This window comes from Melanostigma gelatinosum (genome assembly GCF_949748355.1).
Source record: "Melanostigma gelatinosum genome assembly, chromosome: 12".
In the NCBI taxonomy this organism is placed as follows: domain Eukaryota; kingdom Metazoa; phylum Chordata; class Actinopteri; order Perciformes; family Zoarcidae; genus Melanostigma; species Melanostigma gelatinosum.
The window spans coordinates 20094477-20112567 of record NC_136645.1 but is presented as its reverse complement, the minus strand read 5'-3'; the positions used below and the strand labels follow the sequence as shown (position 1 = coordinate 20112567).

Below are 18091 nucleotides of genomic sequence, written 5' to 3'. Positions count from 1 at the left end.
AACTGAAAAATTTGGACCATAAAACCGCTCCGCTAAAAGTAAAATTAAACCAGAACTGTTAACCACGGTGTTAAAAAAAAACAGCCAATGAGAGCTTTTAGTCTAGCCCTCGCGCTCTGCTGCCCACCATTTACAAGCACAGTTCCGATTCGATCATGTGCAGAGCGTTCCGAACGTTTTCAGCCAATCGGTGCTTTCTTATCACAAACGTCAGTGTTTACCCGGAAATGAGAGCCTGCTCCAGCAGCCGCTGTCAAAATCCATAATTGATCCATTTCTGACCGTTTTTAGTCCATCCAAACGGTACATTAACGTATAATCTGACCGTAATCTACCGACTCGGAATGTACAGCGGACTCTTGCCCAAAGGCTTAACCGAAGACGACCTCAGTCCAGATGACGAGGAGGATGCTGTCGAGGAGAAGAGGGAGGGAGACAAGTGTGAGGGCTCTGCAGAAAAGTTGATCTCTGCCGGGGAAAACACAACAGCATCGGCGGCGGAGGCACAGTCGACTCACACCGCCAGTGATGCGGACAGTGATTCCAGCAGTATGCCTGGTATATCCCAGGAAATGTGGCAAGTATGTGGATCTGCTATGTGGTGAGCTAAGATGAGCATTCATTATGTGAAGTACACGCTAGCTGTAGAGCACCTGTGTTGTTGTTGTTGTTGTTGTTGTTGTTGGGCTAATTCTTTTTTAAAAAAAAACACGTTTACAATTACAATACATTTACAACTTCTGTTAAATCCTCAGTCCTTCTTGAGCTATCAAAAAAAAAAGTTTTTTTGTCGCTCTGTTGGACTACATATGTGTGTATCATAACACAATATGTGTACAGCAGAGGCAGATCTAAGGTTGTGGTGGCCTCAGTTTGTGAATTCAGTCAGTGTGTGTGTGTGTGTGTGTTTAAGAAATTCCAGGATCTACGGAAGAAGAATGACGAGATGAAGACAATAAAAGACCCCAGACGAAGAAAAAAAAGAAGACGACATAAGAAAGGTGTCAGTGATAATACAATGCAAATGTAATGCTTGATACTGTGAGTCGAATCAGTCTTTATGACAAAAGGAGAGAAAAATAACCGAATAATAATTCTCACCCATATTCGAACTTTAGGCCACCCTCCTAATGCTGTATGTAACAAAGCACCTCACTGGCTGACCTGTTCCTACTTGAAGACTTCTGTAACAATGATCGTTTATTTTGCACCCTACAAACCTGTAACTGTGTCTCTTGTGTCAATCAACAGGAACAGAGAGTGAGGAACCCACAGAGACAAGGTACCGAATTATTATGTCCAACCAGTGAAATGAATTCATGCACCAAAAGATTCAGGTAATTCTTCACACGCAACTGTGGACTGCCAGAATGAAAAGCTTGTGAATCTCACATGTCAAACGCCACAACCAGGAAATGACAACTTTCTTGAACAAAGATAAAAAAGCAGACATGATAGCAGAAACACAAACAAGTAAGTTTGCTGCAAGCTGATGCTCATAGCTAATTGACAGCTAAAAAGCTATTGTATGCTTTAAAAAATGTCAGTGTGCGTGATTTCTTGTCAGCAAGCAAGAAACAGAGATAATTTATAGTTAAATAATTTGCTTAATCATCTTTTTGTCAGTAAGTTTGGATCATCAACCGGTCGTAGCATCACAGCTGTATTGTGTTGAGGGAAGTGTAATGAGGCAGAATGTGCCAGAGTGATACCCTTTCACCAGCACTGATGGTGTTACCCTGCTGCGTGATAGACATATGGATTCTGATACTGGCATATATAGCGCTAGAAATAAGAGTCCAGCTGGGCTGCGTGTAATGAACATTAACTCACATTCTCTCTCTGTCGGCAGAGAGCGTCAGGAGGAGCGGGAGAAGCACTGGCATGATCTCAAGCAGCACTTTGGTGTAAACGATCGATTTCATCCCCCCGCATGTTCCAAACCCCCTCCGCAGGTAACAAAAGACGGCTGCCTCCCAACTTATCTGCCGAGGTTTAATACTGTGTCAAGTCGTAGCTGTTAGCAACACCTTCCCGTCCTTTGTGTTCCCGTGCCACTGTACCCCCCCCCCCCCCCCTCATTGTTTTACACGATATGACATGGATTAGAAGAATCCTTGCGCTCTCTCAACCTGACACTGAGATGAATATTACGGATTATGTTTGGCTACATTTAGTGATAAGATTAGGGAGAATCTCCTTCACGTGTGCCTGAGATTAAAGTGAAGTGTAGGTTTTTTCTTCTGTGCGAGATTTAGCTTGACAAAGAAGGGGGGCCAGTTAGAGCACCTGATACAGCGGCTGTGACTGCGGCTAGAACACTTACATTAATTGTTAGATAATAAACGGGCCTGTGCCACTGCTGTGGAATTCATAATTGAAAGAAATTATAACTTACTTTCTTTCATTCGGATACATTTCTGCACTTTTAAGCTGAATGAACGCTTTATGCGAAGGCTTGCAAATTGCCAATGAAGCAAAAAATATATATATTTGCAAGCTTGATGAACATTATAGCTGACACAGTGAATGGGTACTGTTCTCATTTCAATTTGAAATCCTTTTAATGATTATTTTGGAGTATTTTGTGCTTAATTTATCTTAGAGCAGCATAAAATTGAGTTTTTGCTGATTTTAGCCTCCTTTTGAATATGAAAGGATAAAAAGAAATGATTAACAAGCTGAATGAAACAGAACTTTGTCACATCAACATAATGAGGGGGCTCCTTCATCCCTCAAATGCAGTTCCTTGTCATTAATATATCGTATTTTTTCTTTCTTTCACACAGTCATTTGAGGAAAAAGCTGTCACAGCAGCCAGATGTCATTAATTCATCTCGCAGCATTTCTTCAGTGACCTTAAAAACATGTTTCAGGGAATAAAGGATGGTGGTCTGACAGCTAGAGTTGTGTGTCGCGCGATACAATAGACGATAAGTCCGTGTCGGCTTCAGTTTATGCGCAGAATAATAAACTATATAAAGTAAAATCAAGCAAATAGAGTCACGGAGAAAAGTGTTCTACTAATTCTGCGTTTTTTTAAGCCTGATAGCATCGTCCTTGTACTTGTAACAGTTGAGCCAAGGTCCTCAAACAATACATCAGAGGGGACACATTCATAATTACAGCCTCTTTCCGGTGTATTTTTCATTTTTTTCATTTAGCATGATGAAATTTGGAAGGAAGAAGAAATCTGGTGCTCGGCTTCCTGCAGATAGGCTCATCACAGCAGAACTGCCTCGCCATCAGTAACCGGGGGCCTCTCTGCACCCCCCCTTCTGCTTAGGCCTGTAATGGAAATGTGTAATTAAAGAGTCACATTTATGTTTGGTAATCTCCTGTAGCATTTCTAAGATTTCCCCACTAATATCCAATCAGAAAGGTTTTCATTTGTGAAGGGAAATCTACATATTTGTAGTAATGGCAATCATATTAAAAATAAGGCCCTAAGGACTTTTGAAGTTACTCTTTGATTTTTTTTTTCTTCTCTCTACCCCTATTTCAAAAAGAGAAAAAAAACTGAATTCCACCCCCCCCCCCCTTCTTCTTCTTCTTGCAGTCCGGCCTAGAAACGAGCATAGAGGCGGCCATAGCTGAAGGGGACATTGCAAAGGCGGAGGAGATGAGCGACAGACTCGCCACTCGAGAGGTACGTTGTGCTGATAAGAGATCTTTGGGGGTGCTCCCGCTGTGACAAATCGGGCTAATGGATCCGTGGCCATTTCTGCTGCAAAGACATAGAGGAACAAAAAACACACACGCAGACACCCACCATTCAGTCCTGCAGCCCTTTTCCATTGAGTTAATGGAAAGCCCTCCCCTTAGTTTTGAAGTGCTGCAGTGTCTAAAGGACTTTTGGCTCTGCTTTTTAATGAAGGGTACATTGCTTTCAAGCCAACTGTTAAATCATTCTCCAGGTAAGAGTTTCATACCTTTGAAGTGTACATGTCCCTAAATGCAGTGCCTGAAGTTTTGTAACTAACCGCCTTGGCAGGCATCAAGGATCAAGTGGTTTGAAACTAATTTAGCATAAAATGTCGCCCAACACACATGTAATTGTGGCTAAAAAGACACACAGCTGCGGTGTTACTTCTCCACCGGGGGAGTTGCCGTACTTGGAGCATCAAAGTTGAACTTCTTTGTTTCATGATGCATGTTGCTCACAGCCAGGGGCGGACTGGCCATCGGGGATACCGGGGGAATCCCCGGTAGGCCGACGGGGTTTGGGCCGGTCTCTGACATCGCCGGCCCCGACTATATTATATGCTTCACAGAACACGTTCAATTGACTCTAATACCGAAAGTCAATAATCAGTGAAAACTGTATCAACAGTATAGACTGACATTATACTACTCCTCGCGATCTGAGACGCCATAGCACGGCTGGACACTACGGTGCTTTTAAAAACTCTTCTCCATAACCGCGGTCTGCGCCGTGCGCTCGTGCCGGGCGACGGTCGGGGCGGGGCCGCGGAGGTGCGAATGGCCGCCATAGACCGGCGAAATACAGGGGCGGCTCGACTGTCACGGCGTCCATGAATCGAGGACTTCTTACTGGAACTGAAACGATGTACTGGGATTAAATTCTTTGTCAACAAAGAATTTGGTAAGTGACAAACTGCGTTTGTTTTTTTACATCTGCAGTAACGTTTTTATGAATAATATTTGATGGCTCGTGCTCTTGTGTGGTGGAATGCGTGGATCCGCTGCAGGTCTGCTGGATTGATGTGCTTTGTTGTCATATGAATATATGTGACTGGTTCTTATGACTTTGTGGCTGTCCTTGTGTTAATTACGTTGATTTGACCATGCGTTGTCAGTTATTGACGTAGCGTCCCGTCACGGATTCATGTATCTGCAGCTTGCGTCACTCGCAGACAAGCCGTTTTGAGTGCGAGCTAGCAGCATGGCACCGGTACCAAAACGTAAATCCTTTAAAGGTGGAGCTGAAAAGCTCAGGGAGAAAAATAAGAGATATCTGGAGGAAGGTGCATCAAAATATTTAAAAATCTCTGACTTATTTGGGAAACCACCGACTGGTGACAGTGTTATGATGGTAAGTTGTGGCATTGACTTGGCCAATGTTAGCTTGCTTTTCACAGATGAGGTAGTGTTCGGCTACAAGCTAGCCTAGCTAACGTTAGCTAGATAAATGATAAATGTCCAAAATTGAGACCGTTATGATCTGGTCAAATAAGCAAGCTGGCGCTGTTCGCATCATCGAGATTATTTAATTTAACATGTTAGCCGTAGTTACTTGCTTACAATCGATGAGCAAGCTATCCATGGTGGTAGTTGTAAAGAGGGCAATCTTATCATTTCTAATAATTTATGTCAAATAATGTTTAAGTTAACCAGCTCTCAACAGCACCTGGAGGCTTTTATGTTGATGGCTACTCAGACAGATGTTTTGCAGATGCTGGACAGTGAGAAAATCATAGACGGTGTTGCAGAAAAGAGTGAGCTGCTGCAAAAACTACTTGTGTAGTGAGGTAATAATAACACATGAGTATACTGATATTGTTTTTTATTACTATGTGACTATAATGCACCTGGGCTGGCAGAGTTAGTTTAGGTTCTGTTACTTAACTTATTGTTTTGTTATGCACCTTCAACACCCCTACACACACACACACACACAATCACACACCCAGCATGCAACACTACTGATACCACTGATGTTCACACCCCATCGTATGTTCTGTTCATTTCAATATAGTTCAAACTAATTCTACCCTCTGATTCCAGTTTCTTTATTGTGTGGTCTTTCTCTGCTGACGTTCATTCCTTAAGGCTCTGTAGTTATACGTATAACCATCTGATACTAGCCCAAAGTTCAGCATATTCATCGAGCAAACTACTACCTTGGAGTATTATTTTATTCAATGTGTCCATCCAGGCAAATTGGTGGATCCAAATGTTATAAAAAAAAACATATATGATGTAATTTCTTTGTAATCATCGAAAATAATGTTAAGTGTATGGGTATTTTTCCAAGTAGGCCACTGACATCGATACGTGCGATGCATTGAGTGGGCCGGTCTGACAGTAAACTCCCGGGCCACTTTTTTCCCCCAGTCCGCCCCTGCTCACAGCATCCCATACGCCTTTTATTTTATTTTGTAATAATAGCAACACAAACACGTGTAACACTCTGGGCTCAGGTTTCGTTGTTGGATTGCAATAGAGTTGCAAAGAAGGCGGGGCTAATGGTTCAGGAAGTAGTCTATCTCAAGATAGAAACTCAGGAGGCTCCGATATAATGCAACGATGAGAAAATCAATATGTTTGTACACTAAATATGAAGCGAGAGCCAGCAGCCGGTTAGCTTAGCTTAGCATAAAAACTGGAAACAGCGGGGAAAAAAGCGAGTTCAGCTCTGTAGGAAGGTAACAAAATCTGCTCCTCCAAAGCTTTTGTGCAAAACACAACAATTTTCCGTGTTACAAAGGTTATGTGCCGGACTATATCTTAGTGGTGACCAGTAACTTCCTGCTCCCAGCCACACAACATCATTTCTAAGCGCTGTGATTCGATGTTTCTCAGCGATATTCACCTTAGGAGTCATATTCAACTTCTCTCCTCGTGTTTTTATGTCCAAAGACTTGTACCTTTTGACTTTTTATCAGAGAACCACGGCTTATGCCTTTTGCAGTACAAAAGTACTGCAAAATAACTACACCATAACAAATCAAAAATCATAGTAGAAAACATCTGACCTTCAGACTAGATGTGTCTCCAAAAAGATGCTATTCAGTCAGTAAATGGTTTAAGCCTCAGCCTCTTGAATGAATAAGTAGGCTCCAACAACAGGGATCTGTGTTTAGAAACTGAAAAAAGAAAAGCAGTTGTACTGTTCATTGAATTGGCATTACATGCGTGGCCCCGGTATCTCCGGTGTGTAATGGACATTAGCGTGCAGCATCAGAGCCCTTATATTCCCATCTTAACTGCTGGCAGAGTGGTCAAATATGGGGAAGTTAGACGAAAGCTCTTGTGAGTGGCACCTGCGCTGTACTTTGAGAAAGCCTCTTAGAGCGCCGGTGGATTGGTTTTTAGCCTGAGCCGAGGTTCTCGCCTCCCTGGCACCTGACTCGCGTCTTGCCAGAACCGTGATGGGAGCGTGACAGCGGTCTGGCAGCCACGGCGCCTTGTTTAGCAGCGATAACTTCATTTCACGAGAGTCGAGTCGATTGACCGTTTTGAAAATCCCCCAAAAAGACGTAAAAGTTCGTTATCGTTCTCGCTTTTGAATACAAAGAAAGCCTTTGCTGGATATAAAGGGAGCGTGGAGACAGAGAGAAAAAAAGTTTGAAGGCTTCTGAATCAGTTTGAAACAGGATTATATAATGTCTTAAACGGTGCAGCCTGTAGTGCAGATAGCATGAAGACCAATGTTTGTTTACCGCACTCCTGTTCACTTTTGACAGGCGCACTCTGACAAACATTTAGAGGATCAATAATCCCCGCTGTGGCCAGAATCAATTTCAAGGTTATAATTGAGTGGCTCATTTGGTACGGAAAGGCTTAGATGTTTAATTTGTTTACGGTCATAACACCGAGACACGATTGTGGCAGGCTTTTCACCGCAAGAATAGGAACAGGTTTTCTTCGCAAAAAATGCAAAAGCATTCCGACAGCTGTGAAGAACTAAAGAGGCCCGTTTGTCCCTCTAGGCATTGTTTTGCTCGTAAAACGCTGGTACATGCTGGATGACAATGTTTCAGTGTATTTTCATCCTCAATCTAACGCGTTCCTCAAAGCAAAGGGAAATGGAAGGAAGATAGAGAGCTTGCTGTCAGAATCCCCCCTTTTATACGACACAAATTGTTTGTTTCTGCTGCTTTTGGCTCCCTCAAATCAATTAATGATTTCCATTTGCTCCACTTTCTTCTTTTTAATCTGAACATTAAAACAATTTGGTAAAAAAAAAAAAAAACAGTTTTGAAGGCTCCTTACAAATTGTGAGATATGTGTTCTTTCATCTGTCAAACTCCTGAGCTCGGATATTGCAGGTTGGGTTTTTTTATTCTCATTACAGTTTTTAAAAATATTTCCAGAGGCTGTGAGTCTTTGTTTTAGATGAATTCACGGAGACACGCTCCGCTTCTAAGTGAATGTATTAACGCCCCCGAAGATGGCGCGAAGAAATCACATCCCCTTTTAGGTAACGTAATATTATTTATGTCTACATTGCTTAGACAAAGCTCCCTAATGTATTCCTTTAAACTGTGCAGATAGGTCTGTTCTCATAAAGATGTCTGTTGATCCTGCTCAACACGTCTGGATTTCCTTTCACAAGCCGTAGAAGACACAAAATAATGTCAAAAAAACTTCTCGCCTCTAAAGTAGTCCTGTAGTTCAGTAGAGTAAACGCTGCAAGTCCTCAAATGAACAAGACTGCGTCTCCAGCCTTTGATTGCTGCACATTATTTTTGCACTGTAGCAAGTTGCATCTGGGCTAATTAATGCAGTAATGAGCATAACACGGAGTGACTGACGCATATGGTGCGAACGGCTCAGAGCCTGTCGGGAGGCTTGATAGCATCCAGCAGCTCGTATATGACAGATTGATTTTGCAGCTCTTCCTGCTAAATGAGTCTGTGCAAAGAGCCGATAACTCGTCAGTCCTGCAAAGCACAGCGGGGCGTCACGTGTAGTACTGTGACCTATCGGAGAATACGTACACAAAAGACACAAGTACATATCTTAAAACCAGTCCTAGTTTGTATGAGGTGTCATATCTTCATACTGAATAAGATTCCTTATGTATGATTGAAACCAACAAACTACCAGGTTATCACACCTCGTGGCCACACATGTAATGCATCAAATTAAATCATTTACTGTATGAAAAGTCTTTTGAAGGTTCATTAGAACCAGACGATATTCTGAAACCGGATCGTTATTGCCAATAAAATTGTGTGCTAAACATATGATGATGTCATGCAGAGAGAAGTTGTATCGGTGTCTTCATTGAGCTGTCCCTAACTCAACATAACGTCTACTGTACAGTTCTTTCTTTGTCCCACTAACCTTCTCATCGTGGTATTTCATACATCATCATCCTGACAACAGATAGTTTGTCCCTCGCCCTGTTTTCTTTTTAAAACCACAGAACCACTGAGGTCTTTAGAAATAGTCACGAGCAGTACTTTATATATAAGTAAGTGGGCATATTTCACCACAAAAGACTGTCACGGCATGTTAGAGTTTACAGTTCCCCCATAGCACTCATCCCAGCCATTAGAGTGGCATTACCACTTCAAAACAGAAACTCTCAGTCTCTAACAATAGGGGGTGGCGGGTCCATTTCATTACTTCCAGGAGCTGAAGAATATGGAAAATAAAAAGTAGTTTGCATGGCTGCTGGCTTCTCCTGCACAATGTCGCCACAAACAAAGAACCCTATATGTTCCAAAAGGCAATTTGTTTTATTTTCAGTCTATACAGTGAAAAAGAGCTCAGACGTAACAAACAGAGTCGCTGTAAATCATTGTATTCATAGATCCTTGACTCACTGTCTACATTCCCATCCAAGAAGCAGTCTCTGGCTGTCGTCCAGTTCAGGTCTAGTTCAGGTTCACTGACCTTCTACTGTGGTAGTGATGCGTTCATTGTTGAGGTAAAAGAACACACAATAAAGGTAACGTAGACAAAGCGCTGGATGCGTTTACATGCTCTGTGAAGTTGTCATTGAAACACTATATCAATGTCATGAGCAACTTTCTCAGGGAAACCTGTTTAAGATTACATTGCTTCAGCACAGCATCATCTCACATGACTTTGTGGTCTTGACAATTTCAACGATCATCTCTGAGAAACCTGATGTTGCTCTGTCAGAGAGGACGGACACGTTGCTGTTTTGTCTCTTATCCGGTTGTTTCTGACATTTCCCCCAGAAATAAGTCGTGAATAAATGGTGCGTTACAGTATAAAATCGCACCGCACTCGTGTTGAGTTGTGCGTAGTGTTACTGTTCTTTGAGCCCGTGTTGTGCTGGCTTGTCGACTGATTGCCGGAGACCGTCTGGCTCAACAACCCCTAATCTAGCCTCATTTTTGGACCAGCGGCTTCCTGTACTCTGGATGGCCTTTGGCTGGTGGACTTGTCTCTAACCCGGTTTAAACCGAGATTAACCCGTTCAGCCTAAACTGTTTGAAAAGGGCTCCCTCCTAATTGTCAGATCACTTAATAAACAATACTTAGCGTGATGAATATGTATTGACTCGAGGCATTTGCGGTGTGTCTGCGGCGTTTGAACCGGTTATAATATCCCTTCATTACGGCCCCGGCTCGTATTTCAATAGGAGCGGCGGCTGAAAGGAAAAGCCCCACTATCCTTGAAATCTACCCTTTGGAAAGCCGTCGCTTAAATGCTGTGAAACAAAGGTGTCGCGGCATTTTGTCGGAGGAGACACGGTGGCTTAGTGGAAACAAAGAGCTGAACTAAGAGCGTTTCATGATATTCACATTATTTAGCACCTTTCTTTTTCTTCTCCCCGCCACCTTCTTCCCCGCCATGCCCCGTGTTTGTAATCAAAAAATAATAATTAATGAGCAGCGCTTTTGTGGAAAGTGGGCTTTATCAGATCGTGGCTCTCCCCGCCCCACATCGGAGGAGTAGGAGGCTGACCCCCCCCCCCCCCCCCTCAGGCCACATCGCAGAGAGTTTAGGGAAACTCTCCTCTTTGTTCATTCTTCCTTCAGCATAAGCAATTTATCACTGAATGAACTTTTATTGTATCTCTGGATGACTCACATTAAATTTTCGCCCATTAATTTTGCGATGGATTTTGAAACGGGTACTAAGCTTTTATCAAATGCCTGGGAATCTCATTTGGATTATTGTATTTCATTAATTACTTGATAGACAAAGCATACTTTTCAATGTAGATGTGTGTGCTGTTTAATTAATTAGCATGTTTTCTCTTTTAATTAAAGCCATTTTTTTCTTCTTCAAATTAAAGCCCACAGCAAAACACATATATCATTTGTTTGTAATTAGGCCTTAATTGGTGGTAGTGGAAGCTTAGCACCCTCAGTTTCTTTTTTCATGATTGCCATTTTATTGCCAGTCACTCATTAATTAAACTGTTTTTTTCTAATTAGCTTATAAAACTGTTGATGGCATATTATTGTAAGTGTGAGTTCAAAGCTTGCTAATAAGCCTACCCTACTCAGAAGAGGCGAGATCATGGAATGTGCACAAAGCAGGCAAACTTTTAGAGATTTCTTTTTTTTTTGTCTTCTCCCTAAAGATGTCATGTCATGTGTATCTAGCATCAGATTACTAATAGAGGAAGAAAATGTAGACGTGGCTGCCTTCCCTGGAGTGGCTTTCTTTTTGCTCGCCACGTAATTGTGTTTGTCAAAGTGGAGGCAGGATTACAACGCTTTGACATCACACATTGTTCAACGGCGTTACTGAAGCAGTGCTTCAGAGAAATACACGTTACCATTAACAAGCTGCAGCGATTAGTTGAGTCATCGATGAGTCAACTGACCAGTGGATGTAACTAAGTACACTACTGACTACTACTACTTCACTACACATTTGAAGTACACTCAGGGCACACTAACTGATACTACTTAGTAGCAGGCGCATTTCAAATTTGTTGATTGTTTCATAATTGAAAGACAAATGTAGTTTTTACTCCACTACATTTATATACAGCTCTTGTTAGTTTACATATTAAGATTTCCCATGAAACACCTACGATGAGCCGATGAAATATGAGGCATTATTATATATTAAACTGGTAGTGTAGTAAATATGAACTGAAACAATAAGTCGATTAATCAATTTAGTCGGTTGACAGAAAAAGGAATCTGCAACTATTTTGATAACGGACGAGTCCTTTAATTCATTTCCTGTTTCTTAAATGACGGGTTTGGAGGAAACAAGCTACATAAAGATGTCACTCTGGGGACTTCTAACGGACATTTCGCACTATTTATTGACATTTTGGGACCACAATGAATCGAGTAATTTTATAATTAAGAGTTAATGGACCAATCAGTAATGAGACCAATCATTCATGGCACTACGTACATTTGAGTTCCAGTACTTCTACATCTAATGTAGTACTTCTCCAGCGTGGTTTTACTTTGACTTCAGTAAAGAATCTCAACGTTTCCTCCACGACTTGGATGAGCAACATTTTTGGTGATCCATGAATAGATTCTGTTTTTGTGTTGAACCCACGAGGTCTGCGTGTTCACACCGAGCAATAATCACATCTATTGTCTCACACGAGACCTGAAAGGGCTCCATTTGTATTCCCTGCGTTTCCTCCAGTCCATCACTTCCCTTGTGTCCAAATGAACTGGCTGAATGAAGCTTTGCGTCCCTTCCTCTTTAATGCGATACGGGTGGTATTGATTGACCCCTCGATCTCTCGACCTTCCCGAAGTCACTGCGACGCCGGAGCTTTGCAGCCAGAAACCCATCCCCCCCCCCCCCTTTCCTCTGCCTCAGTTCTAACAAATTACGCTGAAATAACACACAAGCTGCCTAATCTGATATTCATTCCTTTCTTATACAGCCCTTCTTTTCCAAAGTTGACTAAGGCCACATTATTTCGGCATTAAGGTAGTGTGATAAGGGAATTAGGCTGGTCATTAATCGTTTACACGTCAAATGCAGCAGAGCAGCTCGGGGAGGTGATTTAGCGAGGCAAAGCCATATAGCCCTTGTTAATCCACCTCTCACACGTTTTAATTGGAAGAGGCTTCCTGGATAGGAAATTTATGAATGGCTTTAAGGCCATTTCTTCCTTAAAGCCATCATTTATTTCGTATTGTTAATTGGAGCTTTAACACGTTATCCACACGCAGATGTATTTTTCCCCTCTTTCATTCAGCTATTGTCTTTCCTCACTTGCTGTTTAATTGCCACAGTGTTTCTGTGGCGCCCGTGCTGCTCATAAAGACTTCCTAATGCTCCTTTTCTTCGTCAAACACCTCCGAAATGACGCAACGGAACAGACACGCACATGACAAGAGTGTGAACCTGTCATTAAGATAGACTTGCTTCATCTTGTGTATGGCTTATACAGCAGCAATGCAGTGTTTTTTTTTTTTTTTTTGGTGTTAAGGCTCCATGTTTGGGTCTCCACTTGAATCTCCATGACGACCCAAACATGAATGAACAGAAAACGGTACTATTGACTTAACCCTCCTCGTGGCCCTAAGCTGCTGCTGCTGCAGTGCCAGCTTTGTGCACCGTGATTTTTTTTCTTTGCCCTCAAATCTTCCAAAGGTCAGAGTATTAATCCTCTGAATAAACCTTGTTTTTAGCGGGGCTGTGCCCGGGCCACACAAGAGAGAGAGAGAGAGAGAGAGACACAAGGCACAGCAGCACGGCTGTGATGGACACCTAATTGTATATTAACATGTGGTGGAGTGGGAAGAATTCCCTTTTTTTTTTAGGAGCCACGTAAACAAAGAACGCATGAGGTTTCCCGTCTCCTGCTTTGTGCTTTCATTCTTATTTCTCCCCCCAGCCTCTGATGTGAAAGGATTTGGCACTAAGATGCACGCGAAGGGGAGGCGGTGGATGGGGGGGGGGGGGGGGGGGGAGAGAAAAAAAATCCTGAAAAGTGGATCAAAAAAAAAAAAGTAAATGAAAAATAATGTCATATTACTGAAAATATGAGAGGCTAATTTGTGCCGACTTTTTGCTAATTTTGTTCTCGCCACAGAAAGAGGAGCCGTCACCTGCTCGGCGCCACAGCGCTGACAGTGCCAGTGATCCATGAAATAAGCTGCCGCTGGCTTTGTTCAGATAAGAATGAACAAATCTGCACAATGTACTGCTCTCGGAATCTCATTTTCATACTTGCATGCAGGCTAAAAGAAATAAGCTGTTTGCAGGCTTGATTAATCAGACATTTGAGGGTTTTTTTTTTGTCTCTTTGATCTGTTTTGTCTCCTAGGTAACTTGGTTGACATTAATGTTGAGCCCCAGTAAAGACAATCAGGGACTGGAGACGAAACTGATAAAAAAAAAGAAAAAAAAAAGGCAAAGACCTTTAATGCTTTAAATATAGTGAACGCTCTGTTGTGAATTTTAAAAAGGGGGGAAATGAGGGGCACGGGCGTGGGTTTTAATTTAGCTTTCGGAATGTTTGGGAAGGCGTGTTTTCCAGACCTTTTGCATTTCAAATGCAACCCCACAGGAGAGCAGGTTAATGTGGGTAATCCCGGTGTCGGAAAAAAGAAACGGCTCTGGCTGTAAATCTCCAAATGGAACCATTTAGCATCACGCAGCTTCATTTGATTTGCTCCCAGAATGAGCTAAAGTAGGGCTTTTATTTCCCAGCAAACACAGAGAGAGAGAGAGAGAGAGAGAGAGAGAGAGAGAGAGAGAGCAAGCAGGAGCTGCTCTCAGATTTGTCAACAATTTAATAAACGTCTGGCCTATAATCTCCGCGTGCATCGCAGACACTCGGAAGCATTTAGCACCTAAAGCACTCCCATCAAGGAGCAGGGGGAAAAAACCCTGGTGTGGTTTTATCTGCTCGCAAATCTCCGGCAAAAATGTAAGAGCCGTCAACCCGCTATAACTCTCTTTAAGAGGGGGAAACATGATTTGAGGAATTTAAAACCTATAAAATGGCAAAGAACTGGAGAGCTGTCATAGTATGTCCGCTTCAGGTTATGCAGACGCTTTCACAAATCTTCCAGTGACTGTATAGATGAATGCCTTGAGGGCCCAGCCGGAGCCCAGTACTTGCAGCCAGCCGAAGCCCTTATCTCAAATCCGAGCAAAGTACCATTAATCTTTTTGAAAGACCTTTATGGCTTTTAATGTATCCCAAATTAGAACATTTTACACCCTTGGTTCCTGAAATATGGTGATAAAAAGCCTTTAGAGTTTAATTTTTCCTGCCTGCTCGCTCTGACCTGCTTAATCCCAGCATGCATTAGGAGATATTTTAGTTTCAGTCTTTCTAATAAAGTTTATCCCACTTAATTATAATTGAAACATTTTTTTTTTCCAGCAGGTCTTTTTTTCTTTCTTTTTTCAAGTGGTGCAGTGGTGGCACATTCCCCCCCCTGATTGTACTCTGAATATTACAGAGAATTACCCAAAGGTTGGGTGAAATTGTTCCAAGTTGTTTGTCAAAGTTTGCCTTTGCTTGAACAATAAACCTATCTCAGGAGTGACAGAGGAGGCAGGCTGTCTCCCTTTGTTTCCCGTGCTTCTGTGTGACCGGGGTTATTGGGATTATTCTGCTTCACAATACATACGTCCTCCACGGGATTTGAATGTTTGCCTCTTGCAGTCACGGTCATTCTCTCTTCACTTCTGATTTCCGGGACTGCCTGCAGTACTCCAAACACGAATACAAGTCTCTCTTACACTGGTGGCCATGAGGGGGGGGGGAAATGGTAAAATGCTGAACGTTGTTTCACATTGCTTATTTATTCATTCCTTTATTTCATTTGCACATTAAACAAGAAAAGAAGAAGAAGTAGTAATCAAATAGAAAGAATGTGTGTGAGAGAGAGACTGTAAGCCAGGAGCTTTAAAATAGGACTTCCTCTTAAAACACCTCAAACAAAAGGCAAAATAGATCCGAATAATTTAAATAAAAGGGTACTCCTGTAATTTATGGAGCTACGGAACACTTCACACATTATGCTGCTTCTCTTCACGTTCGGTTTTCATTGACTATTGCCCAAGAAAGATTATAAACGGCTTGTTTCTGAAGAAAAATACAGGAAGTACTTCAGAAATATAAATCTCAACTACTGGTTGTTTTCATTGTTGATTAATCTGCCAATTATTTTTCCTGAATTCACCGCTTGGTCTCTAAAATAGTCCGAAAATAGCCTTCAGATTGATTGTTTTTACTGAACAACCGTCCAAAATGTATTTAAGAAGTTTACTTAAGAAAACCAGCAGATATTGATATTTGAGAAGATGCTACTTTGGCCTTTTTTTTCTTGAACTAATGACTTAAATGATTCCCGTAAACACTCTCTGTGTGTGTGTGTGTGGGGGGGGCTTAAGCGTGTCTTAGAGAGGAACTGCTTGTGTCGTAATTTTGCATTTGGAGAGTAAACAGTTATCGAACTGAACTTCCGAGTTGTTCAGGAGACAGTGAAGACAAAGCCAAACATGTATCCAATAATTATATATTATATATGGCATTATATGCCCATTACACACGTACAATTCCCCGATATTACTCTTCACCTGTTCTACGTTTTATGTATATCTTCACATGTTGCACCATATTTAATGCATCGGTGTTAGGATACGTGATGTGCGTATGTTTTTCTTATGCAAGAGTTACTTGGTGTGACGTACTGTATGTTAAACCCTTATCAGCCGTCCTAATGTAGAGCGTCTTCAGTTCCAGGGTTAGCAGGACAGGCTTCCTGTGTCCCTGTGTTGTGGAGCTCGGTGCGGAGGAGGCAGAGACGCTGACGACAAGCCGCCCTGTCACATCAGTCAGAAAGCTTCTTCTCGCCACAGACTGATTCCCATTCTCTAACGGGCCTCTCCTCTGTCTGCCTCTAAATAGCTGGCCGTGAAAATCGCTCAAGCCGCTGATTGCCGTGACTTCGTGCGACAGAAACAGGAAGAGGAAGCTTTGAGGGCAGCGCAGAAAAGGAAGGACCAAATACCCTGGGGGTAGGACGTCTCTCTCTCTCTCTGTGTGTCTCTCTCCGTCTCTCTCCCTCTGTCTCTCTCTCTCTCTCTCTGTCCTCGTGTTTGTGTTTGCCATCACGTCTGCCACGTTTGGCACTCTGGGCTCAAGCACAGTTAGGATACAGCAACTGAAACCGGCATTAGCTGGACTTTGAACGATTGCTCACGCAGAGATTGAAGTTGACAGCTGAAATGTATTCATAAAGGGTTCAGTCACTCAATGCTTTTTAAAATATTTTTTTGCATTGCAGGTTTGAGGCTAAGAGGCGATGGGAAACCAAAAGCAACATGGGCTTCATGTGACAAACACGGAGGAGAACGACTGCTTTTCAGCTTTGTTTTGCAAGTTAATTTGATAAAAGCAGTGTTTCATTTTTTTAAATGGCAAACTGATTCCGTTTCTTTTCATTCTCTTTGTATATTTTGAAGATTTGAGTGTGGGGGGGGGGGGGGTAGTCACACAGTTGACTGAGGAAAAACCAATCCAGAGGGTACGAGAGAGAGAGAGAGAGAAAATGATGGAGCATTCAAATTAATTCCTAAGGCGCCCATTGGTGTCTGCATTGTGTTATTTTTCATTACATTTCAGTGATTTGAGTGTTATGCCACCCCCCCCCCCCCCCTCCCCCTCAAATTAAATCTGGTGTACATTACTGGATGATGCGTTTATTTATTGCTGTAAAGTGGGTTAATCATGAAGGCGCTCCTTTTCTTCTTCCGAGGGAGAGAAAGGAAAGATTAGGGCCCTAATGCAATGTACAGGATAATGTGCGATAGAAAATGAAATTTGGCTACTGTAAACGGTGTGTGAGCAGTTGTAAACTGGAAGTTGAGTGAACGTTTTGGGCGGGGAGGGAGGGGGGGAGACATGAAACGGAGGCTTTGCTGTTGGCCCTCACCCATGTTGGAAGACGAGCTATTGTCTCTCAGCCCGAACAACATCTCCGAGCCTACACTCGCTGCTCATTGTGCGATGAGCTCTCTTCAGCATCTGTAAACTCCTCGATTCCGCTCGCCGTCACTTTGATCTTTTCCGATCTTGCAGCGTTTGCCTCCGCAGCCGCTCGCGCTTCATCCAGATTCCAGGAAGTGTTCATTGCAAACAGCATGCAAAAAGAAGCAGGAGCATGATAATTACTTTTATTCATAATGCCTGCTTCTATGTTTTTTTTGTGTGTGTGTCCCCCACAACCATAGAAAATGATTGCTTTGCTTCAAGGTAATGAGAATTAAAATGAATCCCACATAAGTTGTTTGCATTGCACATATTTGGGCATTTTGTCCCCTGGTGAGGAGCAGCATTCTCATAGCTTTGCTGTGTTGGCTGAAATGGGACGAGGTGAAAAAATGAACGAAACATCAGAAATAAAAGTTTGTGGGCAATTCATGACACAGTGAACTGAGCTGAACAAAGCTAGATAT

The 18091-nt window shown here is 42.4% G+C and overlaps 1 protein-coding gene across 1 annotated transcript; it reads left to right on the top strand.

Moving 5' to 3' along the window:
• The first annotated feature begins 222 nt into the window (after window positions 1-222).
• Window positions 223-17770, top strand: fam204a (family with sequence similarity 204 member A). The gene is made up of 7 exons (XM_079280035.1): window positions 223-581; window positions 914-1001; window positions 1252-1282; window positions 1853-1955; window positions 3560-3649; window positions 16542-16651; window positions 16921-17770. The coding sequence occupies exons 1-7, from the start codon at window positions 345-347 to the stop codon at window positions 16970-16972; spliced, it is 711 nt and encodes a 236-aa protein (XP_079136161.1). The 5' UTR covers window positions 223-344; the 3' UTR covers window positions 16973-17770.
• The last annotated feature ends 321 nt before the right edge of the window (window positions 17771-18091 follow it).